The sequence below is a fragment of the Rana temporaria genome, chromosome 1 (genome assembly GCF_905171775.1).
Source record: "Rana temporaria chromosome 1, aRanTem1.1, whole genome shotgun sequence".
NCBI lineage: Eukaryota > Metazoa > Chordata > Amphibia > Anura > Ranidae > Rana > Rana temporaria.
The window spans coordinates 200,163,171-200,177,687 of record NC_053489.1 but is presented as its reverse complement, the minus strand read 5'-3'; the positions used below and the strand labels follow the sequence as shown (position 1 = coordinate 200,177,687).

General features: G+C 42.1%; 1 protein-coding gene across 3 annotated transcripts in view; it reads right to left on the bottom strand.

Moving 5' to 3' along the window:
- LOC120935633 (E1A-binding protein p400-like) overlaps window positions 1-14,517 on the bottom strand; it is a 164,386-nt gene that overhangs the window by 47,518 nt on the left and 102,351 nt on the right. For all 3 annotated transcript variants that reach the window (XM_040347686.1, XM_040347691.1, XM_040347688.1), the window contains exons 39-43: window positions 10,550-10,677; window positions 9,154-9,210; window positions 8,966-9,044; window positions 8,655-8,861; window positions 1,172-1,217 (exon numbers count right to left, since the gene is read on the bottom strand). In XM_040347686.1, the coding sequence (XP_040203620.1) occupies window positions 1,172-1,217; window positions 8,655-8,861; window positions 8,966-9,044; window positions 9,154-9,210; window positions 10,550-10,677 (517 nt within the window). The remainder of the gene's footprint in view (window positions 1-1,171; window positions 1,218-8,654; window positions 8,862-8,965; window positions 9,045-9,153; window positions 9,211-10,549; window positions 10,678-14,517) is intronic.

The following is a 14,517-nucleotide window of genomic DNA, read 5'->3' as shown; positions in this document are numbered from 1 at the left end:
GTTTTCCACGTTTTGCTTTTAGGCCAAAAAGTTACATTTTGGTCTCACCTGACCAGAGTACCTCCTGGTACATTTGCTGTGTTCCCCACCTGGCTTCTCGCAAACTGCAAATGGGACCTCTTATGGCTTTCTTTCAACAATAGCTTTCTTCTTGCCAATTTTCCATAAAGGCCAGATTTGTGGAGTGTACGACTAATAGTTGTCCTGTGGACAGATGCTCAAACCTGAGCTGGGGGATCTCTGCAGCTCCTCCAGAGTACCATGGGCCTCTTGGCTGATTCTCTGATTAACGCTCTCCTTGCCCAGCCTGTCAGTTTAGGTGTACGGCTATGTCTTGGTAGGTTTGCAGTTGTGCCATACTCTTTCCATTTTCGGATGATGGATTGAACAGTGCTCCATGAGATATTCAAAGCTTGGGATATTTATTTTATAACCTAACTCTGCTTTAAACTTCTCCACAACTTTATCCCTGACCTGTTTGTTGTGTTACTTAGCCTCCATGATGCTCTTTGTTCACTAAGGTTCTCTAACAAACCTCAGAGGGCTTCACAGAACAGCTGTATGTATACTGAGATTAAATTACGCAGGTGGAATCTATTTACTAATTAGCGGATGGCAATTGGTTCCACTAGAATTTAGTTAGGGTATCAGAATAAAAGGGGGATGAATACAAATGCACGCCACACTTTTCAGATATTTGTAAAAAAAAAAAAAAAAAAAAAAACATTTATAATTTTCCTTCCAATTTAATTTGTGTTGGTCTATCACAGAAAATCCCAATTAAATACATTTACATTTTTGGTTGCAACATGACAAAATGTGGAAAATTTCAAGGGGGTAAGAATACTTTTTCAAGGCACTGTATGTACATACAGACAATAGCCAATTCTAAAAGCAAGCTTATTAACCTACCAGTGTGTTTTTGGGGAGTTTTCAGTAGAATGAAACTATTTATTCAAGTGCAAAGAAGTTGGTATTTCTTTGGGTTCATTGTCAAATTAGAATGGTTGGCTGTGTAGCGAACGTATATTTGAGAAACTCTGACAAACACATAAATCACAGCTAGGTCATTCTCACTATACATTCAAAAAATTTTATAAAAAATATACACCATAACACCACAGATGAGATGATATTATTCTAGCTTTCACACACCAAATAAAACACTGACCTGTGGTTATGGTTGTTCCCGGTACAGCAGCCTTGATTGTGCCAGTCTGCAACATGAAGCATTGCTGTTACACCAGTGCAAAATGTAATGTCATAATTCATAGCATACAAATATCACAAGACGGGGACTACCACTTTAAAACTGCTTAGATATTGTATGACTAGGATGAGCTGGTATTGTCATTATTTGATATGACACCATGGCTTGACATTTAACTGTACATAATTGTACTTTATCATCTTGTCTAAACTTCTTCCATTACAAATTATTGGAAAGCGTATCCTTGTTCTTCCTCTGCTAACCATGGTTACCTGTAAGGAAATGTGCAGTCATCATCTCTTTGCACAAAAAAGGGTTCACAGGCAAGGATATTGCTGCTCCTAAGATTGCACCTAAATCAACCATTTATCAGATCATCAGGAACTTCAAGGAGAAGTTAATTGTTAAGAAGGCTTCAGGCCCAAGAAAGTCCAGCAAGCGACAGGACCGTCACCTCCTACAGCTGCAGGATCGGGGCACCACCAGTGCAGAGTTTGCTCAGGAATGGTAGCAGGCAGGTGTGAGTGCATCTATATGCACAGTGAGGTGAAGACTTTTGAATGATGGCCTGGTGTCAAGAAGTGCAGCAAAGAAGCAAGTTCTCTCCAGAAAAAACATTAGAAATAGACTGATATTCTGCAAAAGCTAAAGAGATTAAACTGCTGAGGACTGGGGTAAAGTAATTTTCTCTAATGAATCCCCTAAGGCTAAATTGATAATGAAGTTGCTTAGGAAGCAGAACATTTTGGGTCCATGGTCAGTAAACCCCCCCAGATCCTAATCCTATTGGGAACTTGTGGTCAATCCTCAGGAGGCGGGTGAAAAAAACAAACAAAAAAAAAAAACACAAATTCTGACAAACTCTCAGCACTGATTATGCAAGAGTAGGCTGCCATCAGTCAGAATGTGACCGATAAGTTGATTGACAGCATGCCAGGGCAAATTGCAGAGGTCTTAAAAAAGAAGTGTCAACACTGCAAATAATTGACTCTGCATCAACTTTATGTAATTGTCAATAATAGCCTTTGACACTTGAAATGCTTGTAATTATATTTCAGTATACCATATTAACATGTGAAGAGCTTACTTTCTGAAAATTTATATATTTGTGTCATTCTCAAAACTTTTGGCCAGGGCTGTATTGGCCCTCACAGCTGCTTTGACTCAAAGTCTCAGATGTAAGTAGCAACAAGTAAGGCAGTGCTACAACCTCTGCTACAATCCAATGACAAAACCCCGGTGCTCTGGCTACAGGTTCTCCTCACAGCTGCACGGTCTACAAAGTAAAGCAGGCACATCAGTGGAAATCAGCAAAATGGTTATCATTAACTATAAAAAGTGACATACAGCCATAAAAATGCCAATGCGTTTTGGTCGACCTTAATCATGGCAAACGATAATGGTTTTGCGAATCTACACCGATGCGCAGAATTTTCTTTGTGGATCAAAGTCTCAGGTGACTGTGTCCAAAAGCTACAATCTGGAGCTTTGCCACTCCCCCCATCAAGCTTAATTTAATCGAATATGTGACAGACCCCCTCTACTCCTGAGGGGTATGTCTGCTGCATGACCTTCTCTTGCCTGGTACCAGCATGATCGGCCCAGATCCCTCAGCTCACCCAGTCACTTGTCGAGACATCAGTGCAGGGGGAATAAAAGCATAAGACTTTGAAGCACAGACACAAGTATATATCTCTGGAGACTTCTTGTTGGTATCAATTACCCCTTCTTGTTGGCATAGAGACATGGGGCAGGGTAAACTTAACACCCAATAACATCAGGCACAGGTACATTAAAACTTTTCAACACATCTATAAATAAAATCAGGGCATGCAGCCAACAACTGGGTGGCCTTGGGAGCTGAACCAGGAGTTTCCTGTCCCCTCTAAGGTAAGCTAGGTTCCACGGTCCCCCGCCCAAAGTGACTCCCATCACATATCTCCCCTTTCGGCAGGAGACTCCAGACGGGTTGACTTGAAGTTAGTTTTCAGTTCTAGTCTCCCAATGCCCATAACAACACAGTACACCCAAACAACTTGCCCCGAACAGAGCATTACTCACCCAGCCAACCAATGCTTATCTCGTAGAACATTCCCAAAGCTGGGGAGAAGTGCAGACTGGTCCTTCTCCCTGATGTCCTTTCAGCCACTGAAGAGAAGACAGGGTGACTGGGCTCACTCCGTCATGCTGTTGGGGATCTGGGCCAACTTCCCAGCATCCCTGGGGTATACAGATGGAAACCGTAGTCCCATTCAAAAAAAAGTCATCCACTTTTTCTAGATGAAAATCCCCCCAGTGTTGTCAGAGTAATGCTGATATTCTCCTGTCCCAATGCCAGACCTTTTTCTGGGGTTGGGTCAGTGGAGACCGCAGTCCCATCCACTACCACAGGAAATCCATCTTCTGTTAGTTGAGGGGAGAGACCAGCAGTAAGTTTCCCTGTTGCAAGGTCTTTTGCAGGGTTGATGACAGTGGAGACCGCAAGGTGCTGATTGCATCCTCTTCCTGGTGCTCCTGCAGAGTTGATTGTTGTATAAACTTGTATACAGAGATCAACAGCGCCATGCTCTGAAGCCAGCTCTTCTGCTGGAGGTTCACCGGGTTGTTTCCCCTCAGCAGAAAAGTCTTTGGGGATGGCACTCTCCGGAGTTTCCGCTGCCAATCCTAGGTCATGCTGATGAACGTTCCCTGTATGCCCTTTCCAGGTGCTGTTCTTTCCTTAGCAAGTATTCCAGATCAGGTTTAAGCTCTGAGACCCCTGCAATATTGCGCATAACCTCTCGGTATTCTCGCAAGTCCTCAAGAGCAGGTTACCCTTCATCGCCAATCACGAAACCATATGGATGGCTCTCCCACAGCAATCCAGGGCTGCCAAAGTCATATCCTTCTGGAGAAAATTCTGCTGTCTCTCCTAAATATTCCTGCTCTGCGTGCCTTTGCAGAGCCCGATATCGATTGTCTAGCTTCATCTCCTGCTGGACCAGCCTGTCCAACTCGGACACCCATTGCTCCTGGGGCCGCGCTCCCAGGAATGGCATCTGCAACTCTTGTTGGTCACTGGCTTGTTGCCCTGGGGTTGGAAAGCACTTGCCCTGGTGTATAGCAGGAACCTGGAGGGCTCCAGTCCAGAGCTCCACCCAAATCTGCTGCCTGAGCTCCAGGTATTGATTCACTGGGGTATACTAAAAAAGGCGATCCGCAGGACCCCCTCGAACTCGGATGCCAGGTCCATATCTTTGCTGGGGTGACCAAAGTCTGCCATCCTAATCTTGGATCCCGGTGGTGGCTTGGATGTGTTCACAGCAAGGTAGCATAATACCACCAATGACCCCAGGCACAGTGATCACTTGCATTTGTACATTGCGATTAGCAGCGATTACTTTCTTTACATGCAGCTGTGTTTCGCTGTGGTGGAACATTCTTGCCATTTCTGATGTGTTTCCCGTTTTTCTTTTCTTGTTGCCGCTATCCGCAGGTGAATAGTACACTGCGATTACCGGTGGTTATGTACAGATAGCTGCGTTAAATCAGTCCTGCACGCAGTAAAAAAAAAAAAAAAAAAAAAATTCTAACCGCACAAAACCACATGTAACAAAACCTTTGCTAAATGCAGTGTGTGAATGGGGACAAAGGGAAAGCATTGTCTTAGTTTAGCTGCAGTAGATAACTTCATCTATCCGCAGCTAAAAACTAAATTCTATCCGCCCGTGTGAAAGGGGCCTAATACTTTATTTAAATTACAGACACAAGTATATATCTCTGGAGACTATTCCCCCTTCATGTTGGCATAGAGACACGGGGTGGGGTGAACTTAACATCCAATGAACATCGGGCACAGGTACATTGAAACTTTTCAACACATCTATAAACAAAATCAGGGCATGCAGCCAACAAACTTGTGGTACGGAAACATTTACCCTTTCAACAACTATTTAAAACAGTAACTGGGCCTGCAGATAACTTCTTACATGAAGAGACCTCTTAAAAGAGCTTCTCCTTTGACTTCAAACTTCAAATGTCCAATTCAAATGTCCAATGTCGGTGTTCTAATCATAGTGTAAACAACCTGGCTGGTTCAGTGGTAAAATTAAATGCAGAGTCCAGTGTGGTTGTACTAAGTCCGATTAGTGCAGATCAGACTGGGCTTCTCAAGTCACCCTGTGCCCCTAATAAACACAGGGTGACTTACACATAAGAAGGGCCTGGGGAGCTGAACCAGGAATTTCCTAACCACTCTAAGGGAAACTGGGTTCCACGGGCCACTTGCCCAAAGTGACTCCCGGAATCTATCTTCAGTCCCTAAATAACAGCAGTTTTCTTTGTGGCCCTAGAAAGATTGCTTTCCCAAGGGTTCATTCGCACCTGTTCCAGCAGAAATGCAGTCTCACTATTTCTATTACACTTTTTTCATAGTTCCCAAGGCAAACTGAGTTGTCTGGCCCACTCTGGACTTCAAGAATTCCATCAAGTTTTTAAAAATGCAAAAATTCAGAATGGAGTCCACCGAGTCGATGGACTGACCTCCAATGTCCTGCAGTGCAGATGGTACAAGTTTTGGAAAACTTCAGCTGTGTACTAAATCTTTAAAAGTCAGCATTGGTTCTCACTCAATACCTGCTGCAATTAAGCTTTATCCAATCACCTGGAGATGGAGAATGGCCCAAATAATCTAAGAATTAGTGCTCCTGTGTTTTGTGATGGATGATTAAGAAATTTCACTCATACCCAAATCTAATGTTTAAAGCAAACCAAACTTTGAGGTACTTTCATATGACATTTGTCAAGTCTCTGTTGACAATATCGAATATACTTTTGAGACTTTTCTTAACATTGGTTCACAAATCTACCAGTGTACTACAAGCTTAAAATGTGTCACGATTTAGTTTATACAGTGCCTTGCGAAAGTATTTGGCCCCCTTGAACTTTGCGACCTTTTGCCACATTTCAGGCTTCAAACATAAAGATATAAAACTGTAATTTTTTTTGAAGAATCAACAACAAGTGGAACACAATCATGAAGTGGAACGAAATTTATTGGATATTTCAAACTTTAACAAATAAACTGAAAAATTGGGCATGCAAAATTATTCAGCCCCTTTACTTTCAGTGCAGCAAACTCTCTCCAGAAGTTCAGTGAGGATCTCTGAATAATCCAATGTGGACCTAAATGACTAATGATGATAAATAGAATCCACCTGTGTGTAATCAAGTCTCCGTATAAATGCACCTGCACTGTGATAGTCTCAGAGGTCCGTTTAAAGCGCAGAGAGCATCATGAAAAACAAGGAACACACCAGGCAGGTCCGAGATACTGTTGTGGAGAAGTTTAAAGCCGGATTTGGATACAAAAAGATTTCCCAAGCTTTAAACATCCCAAGGAGCACTGTGCAAGCGATAATATTGAAATGGGAGTATCAGACCACTGCAAATCTACGAAGACCTGGCCGTCCCTCTAAACTTTCAGCTCATACAAGGAGAAGACTGATCAGAGATGCAGCCAAGAGGCCCATGATCACTCTGGATGAACTGCACAGATCTACAGCTGAGGTGGGAGACTCTGTCCATAGGACAACAATCAGTCGTATACTGCACAAATCTGGCCTTTATGGAAGAGTGGCAAGAAGAAAGCCATTTCTTAAAGATATCCATAAAAAGTGTTGTTTAAAGTTTGCCACAAGCCACCTGGGAGACACACCAAACATGTGGAAGAAGGTGCTCTGGTCAGATGAAACCAAAATCAAACTTTTTGGCAACAATGCAAAACGTTATGTTTGGCGTAAAAGCAACACAGCTCATCACCCTGAACACACCATCCCCACTGTCAAACATGGTGGTGGCAGCATCATGGTTTGGGTCTGCTTTTCTTCAGCAGGGACAGGGAACATGGTTAAAATTGATGGGAAGATGGATGGAGCCAAATACAGGACCATTCTGGAAGAAAACCTGATGGAGTCTGCAAAAGACCTGAGACTGGGACAGAGATTTGTCTTCAAACAAGACAAAGGTCCAAAACATAAAGCAAAATCTACAATGGAATGGTTCACAAATAAACATATCCGGGCGGTAGAATGGCCAAGTCAAAGTCCAGACCTGAATCCAATCGAGAATCTGTGGAAAGAACTGAAAACTGCTGTTCACAAACGCTCTCCATCCAACCTCACTGAGCTCGAGCTGTTTTGTAATCGTAGCAAAAGGTGGCGCTACAAAGTTTTAACTTAAGGGGGATGAATAATTTTGCACGCCCAATTTTTCAGTTTTTTATTTGTTAAAAAAGTTTGAAATATCCAATAAATTTCGTTCCACTTCATGATTGTGTCCCACTTGTTGATTCTTCAAAAAAAAAATTTCAGTTTTATATCTTTATGTTTGAAGCCTGAAATGTTGCAAAGTTCAAGGGGGGCGAATACTTTCGCAAGGCACTGTAGTTCCCTGAGGACTTCAGTACTATTAGCTAACTAGGGGGTTTAGTTTAAAAATACCAGTTATCCAATTACACTTTTGGTGCTGGGTTACACAAAAAAGAATCACTAAAAGTTCATAGCCAATTTGAAGGGGCAGACTTTGATATTCTAAAGAATCCCAGCCTTCACAAGTCTGACCAAGATGAGACAAGATATTGGTTACAATTTGACATAACACGTTGTACAATCACCCAAGCACAATTCAAATAATACTCATGGTAAAAGGGGCACAGTAAGTAATGATTAACCAACATTTAATCAAAATTGTGTGTACACAAAATGTCTACTATGGTAGAAAAGTGTTGCATTGTTTGTATTTTACGTTAAAGTACTTTAAGGTCTCATGCACACTGTCCCTAAAAATCTAAATTTTTAAGCCTCTAAACGCCCCTACATGTAGCCTACGTGGCCATGCACACATAGGTGTTTACAGAAGTATTAGAAGAGCAGTATTCAGAGGCTGAAAAAAGAAAAAGAAAAAAACATCACTTGCAAGCTCAGGAGAAGTGTATCTGAGAAGAAAAAACACTTGGACAAGCCTAAGCACTAGGTGCATTTAGCGCTTGAGCATTCACTTCAATGGCTGGAATAAATTAATAGTCTGACCAATGGAATGAATAAACATCCAAACCCTTCACGTGCTTATACGCATTTGCAAAACATGGCTTTAGGTGCTTTTTTAAGCCATTTCTCCAGGAGAAAAGGCGTTCAGAAGAGCCGTAAAATAAAGAATGGCCTGCCGCTCTCGTCTTCTGTGATAATGAAAGAGGCCGAGGGAAAGAAGCAACTCCTAAATAGTGTAACCGCAGATCCGGACAGGTGTCCACCATTTAATGATGCCTGATCTACCATATGAATATTGAAAGCACATCAGATGCCTGTTGCAATTTTTTTAGCAAGTACTATATCCTCAATGATATTTAGCTGTCAACATAAATGTAAAATGTTTGAGTGATAGTTTTCTGAAAATCAGCATGACTTACAATAAGTGCTGGAGTAGTTATGGGTGTTGTACCCGTATTAGGATTCTTGGCTGCAGGTTGCTGCTGAACGACAACTTGTGCCTGAGTAACTGCGGGAGTGGGTGTCGGAGCCTGTGCTGTCTGCACAGTTGTTGGTTGAGTTGGTTGTTGTCCGTTTTGCTGTGGCAATGGTCCAGTTTGCTGTTGTGCTCGAACCTGTTCCAAAGCCTTGAAAAAACAGCACGATGGAGATTTACAGTTAAGTCTATAAGTTGTGACGACATGCACATCCCCATTATTAAATACACAAATACAGTACAGAGATAACCCACCTTCTTTTCTTTGGCTATACGGTCTGCACGCAATGAGGCCACTTGAATTGGTGGTAATGGTTTGTCATAGCTAATGCCACTAGACATAATAACAAAAAAAGAAAAAAAAAATGTAAGGAAAAAAAAAAAAATGAAAAAACTATCTGGTATATCTTCTAATGCTCAAAAGGTAATTTTTAAAATGTTACCTCTCTGCAAGCACAGATGCATGCTTGGGATTTTTCTGGAATGGATTCATGCCAAGTCTGAAATGTACAAATCAATAATAAATGTAAGGTATAAGTGACATATAAACTTTTAAGACAATGAAAAACCAAGATCTGAAGTTAAGTAAAAGATGTCTTCAACCCCTTTGCGCCTAAGGGTAAAACGAATCTTAATGCCCAAGCACAATTTTGCAACTTTGACATGGGTTAGTAAAACAAATTTTTTCAGGACAAGTTGGGCTTTTATTTTTATCAAAGAAAAACTGGCCAAAAATAGTAAAAACAAATCAACTAACAATAGTAAACATATTGCTTTTTTTTTATCCTACTGAAAACACACACTGGGGGTTATTTACAAAAGGCAAATCCACTTTGCTACAAGTGCAAACTACAAGTGCAAAGTGCACTTGAAATTGCACTTGGAAGTGCAGTCACTGGAGATCAGAGGGGTAGATTTGAAATGAGGGAAAACTCTGCTGATTTTATCATCCAATCATGTGCAAACTAAAATCCTGTCTTTTATTTTTCTTGCATGTCCCCCTCGGATCTACAGCGACTGCACTTCCAAGTGCACTTTCAGTGCAATTTCAAGTGCACTTTGCACTTGCAGTGCAAAGTGGAATTGCCTTTAGTAAATAACCCCCACTGACGCTAACAAAAATAAATAAAATCCTATCCAGAAAAATAATAATAATAAATAAAAAAAAAAATTATATTATATATATATATATATATATGTATATACATACATACACACACACACACACACATATACACCCACATTATATATATATATTTGACATATACACACACACACTAACCTTTTGACCCTGACCCAAACACTAACCCTGGATACTGACCTAGATCAAATCTGGATGATCTAAGCATATTTTGTGAATGATCGCTTTAATAGCATATCAGAGGCTATCAGTGATTAGGTGAGCTGAAATCGGCATTCCAGGTCCCAATCGTTAGTACGGGGCCTGGGGCTCGCTGTGAGACACAGGTCTCTGTGCTGGGAGCTTGCTGTTCGACAAGCTCCCAGCACAAAGTGAGATACACAAATATGCGGCCCCACAGAAAAAAACCCACTCTAGTGGGGATGCATATTTGTCTTAGGTCGGCGTGAAGGGGTTTAATTCTTGATAGAAAGTGTTCAATACTGTACATCTCTGTGTGGAAAACCATAATGGTGTACTTGAATAAAAAATAAAATAAAAAAAAGATACTAAATAAAATTAAAACTTGATAAAACAAGCTTAACAACAAATATTTAGTGTTCACAATACTTTGCCTAAAATCCTATTTATATGAATTATTTATATTATAGCCATAATGAAATCAATGAATGCAAATTTCAAGGCACAGCCTCACTTACAGAGGTTTGATAGGTGGACTTCTCTTTCCAGCTGTCATTTTCATCAGATCAAAGCGAGTGATATACAATTGCAAGTGTGATTGTCCCTCGTCTTGTGCATAGATTTGGCTTGTCCTTAGGGGTTTATTCTCCAGAAAGGAAAATAAAACAAATTAGTACATGCTGTCATCAATGCAATTAAGTAGAAGAGAGACAAGTGGCTACAAAAAAAGCAATACTGTAGAATTTGCAATTATTTTTATTCTTTAGCAGCAGGATGCTACCGCAGTTAATTATTTTACTTTGCAGTTAAAGCGCTTGTTAACCCCCCAAAAAAACACAGATACTGTTCCTTTAAAGCATGTTATACAGCACAATGTTTGTGTTGTGTCATTTGGCCCCCTGTATACCCAAAAAACCTGGCTGATCCTGCCTGACTATACCCTCCCCTCTGCAAACGGACCACGATAATCATTGCTTCTGAACCCTGACATTGTGGACCGTTTCTGTGATTCCTTCATCCGCAGCCTGCTCTCTGCAGCTCTTCCTGTGTCTGCCCCCTCTTTCAATTAATGACCAGTACCTCTCTTCCCATACTCAATTCATTTTGGGCCCTACACATCTATACTCACTCTGCTAGAGCCTGATTACTTCAACGCTCTCAAATCCTTGCCTACATCAACAATGTTGCAATGAATTTGGAGCTCAGTCAAATCTATTCTAAACTATGAAGGTTATTCAAATTATACTCCTCTGTGGGATAATACTACTTTACCTGAAATTGAAAAATTGAAAATATTTGACCAACAGAAATTTAGGGGTGTAATGCATATACATCAAGTGTATACCAAAACACGTTGAAATTATTCCAACATCTACAAGAGGAATATGGGACCCCCAAGAGTTGCTTTTAATCAGTGCCTCCAAATTGCACTATGCAGCAGAAGCAATTCCCACTTATATTCTTTAACCACTTGTCCTCAAAATGGGGGAATGTCTTCTATGTCTATTCAACTTTACTATACCCCCACCTAAACCTCACTTGTAAAGCAAAATGGGAATAAAATGTTGCCATCTCCACAGAACAATGGGATTGTATTGTACAAATTCCTACCATCTCTTTATCCAACTCTAAAAAATGATCACAACTCTATTTCCTTCAAAGGGCATAACAGACACTTGAATGGCTGTATAAATGTGGTTAAAGAGACATTCCAGAGATGAAGGGGACCTACGTCACAGATTTTGGTGCTGTCCTAAGCTAGTTCAGTACTGGTGCTATATAGTAGACCTAGTCAGTCTGGTGTTTGATTCTCCAATCTCTTTTACTCTGCTCACTTGTGTTTTAGGCTGGCTGTAGCAGCCAGGGGAGAACACTCTGCTGACTGTGGCCATAAGACAACTATTTATAGCCAGAAAATGAATAGCCATTAAGTGGTTGTCGCCCTCTTCATGGATCAAGGAGGTAAATATTTGTCTCTGCTTAAAAATATTGAATTATCAGCAACAGGGTTGCCAACAAAAATTCGAAAAAAATGTGGAAAGCCTAGTTAGATGCGCCTAATGTAGCACCTGTACAACTGGCACAGGACAGACTTCTGTTATAATGGCTCTACCCTGAGGTAACACTATCAGGTGATTCCCATAGGTCTCCTTAGACTGGGCCATATTGTTTCTTTGTTGTTTGGGGAAGATTATATCATTGACTTTCTAAATACCGCACTGTGCAGGCTAGGTTCTATTTTAAAGCCTGTAGTGAGTGATCTCTGAGCAGGAGGTCGTCCAAGTACTCGAGCACCAAGATCCCCTGGGCCCTTAAAAGACCCAATACTGGTGCTAGGACCTTTGTGAACACCTGGGGTGCTCTGGCAAGACCAAAGGGCAGAGCCACAAACTGGAAACGATGTGCCTCTACTGCAAATCACATGAATTTCTGATGAGGTTGAAAGAGAGGTACGTGTAAATATGCGTCCTTGATATCGATGGAGGCTAGAAAGTCTCCCATTTGGAAAGAGGCTACTACTGAGCGGACAGACTCCACCCAAAAGCACTGGATTAGTAGATACTGAGTCAGGGATATTAGATCCAAAATGGGCCTTGTATCCCCGTTTGGTTTTTGAACCGTAAACAGGTTTGAATAAAACCCTGAACCCCCTTTCTGATACAGGAACCTATATGATCACTCCCTGATGCACTAAATGATCTAGTGCCTGAAACAATAACTTTCTCTTCAGAGGATCCGAGGGAACGCTGGATCTTAGAAACCTCTGAGGGGGAACCCCCCACAATTCCAAATTGTAACCGCGGGATACTGTTGAGGTGACCCACTCATCCTGAACCGCTGTTCTCCAAATGTCTGCAAAGTGCAGCAGCCTTCACCCCCACCCGATAGAGTGGGGGCGTCCCCTCAAAAGCAGGTCGTGGTGCCGGGTGAAAGAGCTTTGGACCCAAAAGAGAACTCTTCCCTCTGGAAATCTCTTGAATTTATTTGTCCAAATTGTCACCAAACCCCCTTTCCTCATGCAAGGGGAATCCCTGCCAATAACTTCCTACAAGGAAGCTCAGCTGACCAGTTCTTAAGCCACAAAAGTCTGCGCATGTGTACAGACAGGAGAGCCAAATAAGAAACCTCCTTTAAAGGCATCACCAGCAAAACACAGTGCTCAAGGTAAATCTGCTTTGATTTCAGCAGGATCATCCTCTTGGTTAGGCCTGTCAGGCCATCTGACCTGATCCTTTAAGGACTGTCAGACTCCAATTACTGTGGCAGCTGGCTGAAAAGCTGAACTGGCTAAAGAAAGGGAAGCTTTTAATAGTGACTCCAGCTTCTTGTCAGCAAGGTCCTTTAAGCCCTGTGCGTTATCCACCGGACAAGTTACGTTCTTGTTTAAGGAAGAGACTGCCATGCTTCACTTCTTAACTAACTTTACCTCCATGGAATATAAAAGAGAAAACATTTTAGGAGGAACAAAATCAGCATATGCCACCAGTTCCAAAAATGGGTGTAAGGGGAAAGCCTGTGTTGTCTGAAGAGGCCTCATGAGACCCAAAGAGGACCGGGAGGCTCAGAAACCTCTGCAGGAGGCAACTTAAAGGCAGAATGAACCTTCTCAGTAAGAGTCAGGATCAAAAGCCTCTGCGACTGAGAGGCAGATACCAACTGGACATCTTCTGGCTAAGATTGCTCAGAAGCAGACTCACCTGCCAGGCCCTATAGAGAATCCTTGGCATTCAGCTCTTCCCCACCCTCAACCCATTCTGCTCCAAATTAGGAGGCTCAGGGGAGGGGGATCTGTCACACCTCTTGCCACCCTGCGGGATGGAGGCAATCATTACAGCAATCCTGTGCTCTAACCTAGCTAGGGCTGAGGACAGTTCATTCCTGGTGATAAAGGGTGAAACAGCAGCGTTGGTTGTAGGCACAATACCAGACAGGCACAGTGGCTCAGATTGCCGGAAGCCTCTGGTCTCTCAGGGGATACAACACTGGGGATACGACTAGGCTCCTCCGGACTGACATAGGTGCCTTTCTCTGTAGTGGTAACCCTGCTCCTCTTTTTTAAAGACATTGCAAGCCACAAAAAGGAAGTACCTGGGTATAGTAATTGAATACCCTAGAAGGGAGACCCTTAATAGGGCTCACCAAGCCCCTATGCAACAATCCTGCTAAGCACCTTAGCCTGCCAAGCAACACCTGGTGATTCACGTGACCCGGGTAAGGAGAAATGAACCGCTGAAAATACCTGGTTCAGAGCCTGCTCTGTGTCCCACAGCTGATTTCTGGAAGCACTGCATGCTTGGCATACACAGCTACGGGCTAATGGGCTAACACAGGAACCAGTGCCTGAAGCAAACATTACAGACCGTCCCCACTCAGTGGGGTCTGGGTATGGTTCCCAAGGTACACAAAGAGAGTAACCAGTAGCCACAGGCAGAAAGCAGTCAGATCTTAACAGAAAAAAAAAATCGAAATGATTAAAAAAGAAAAA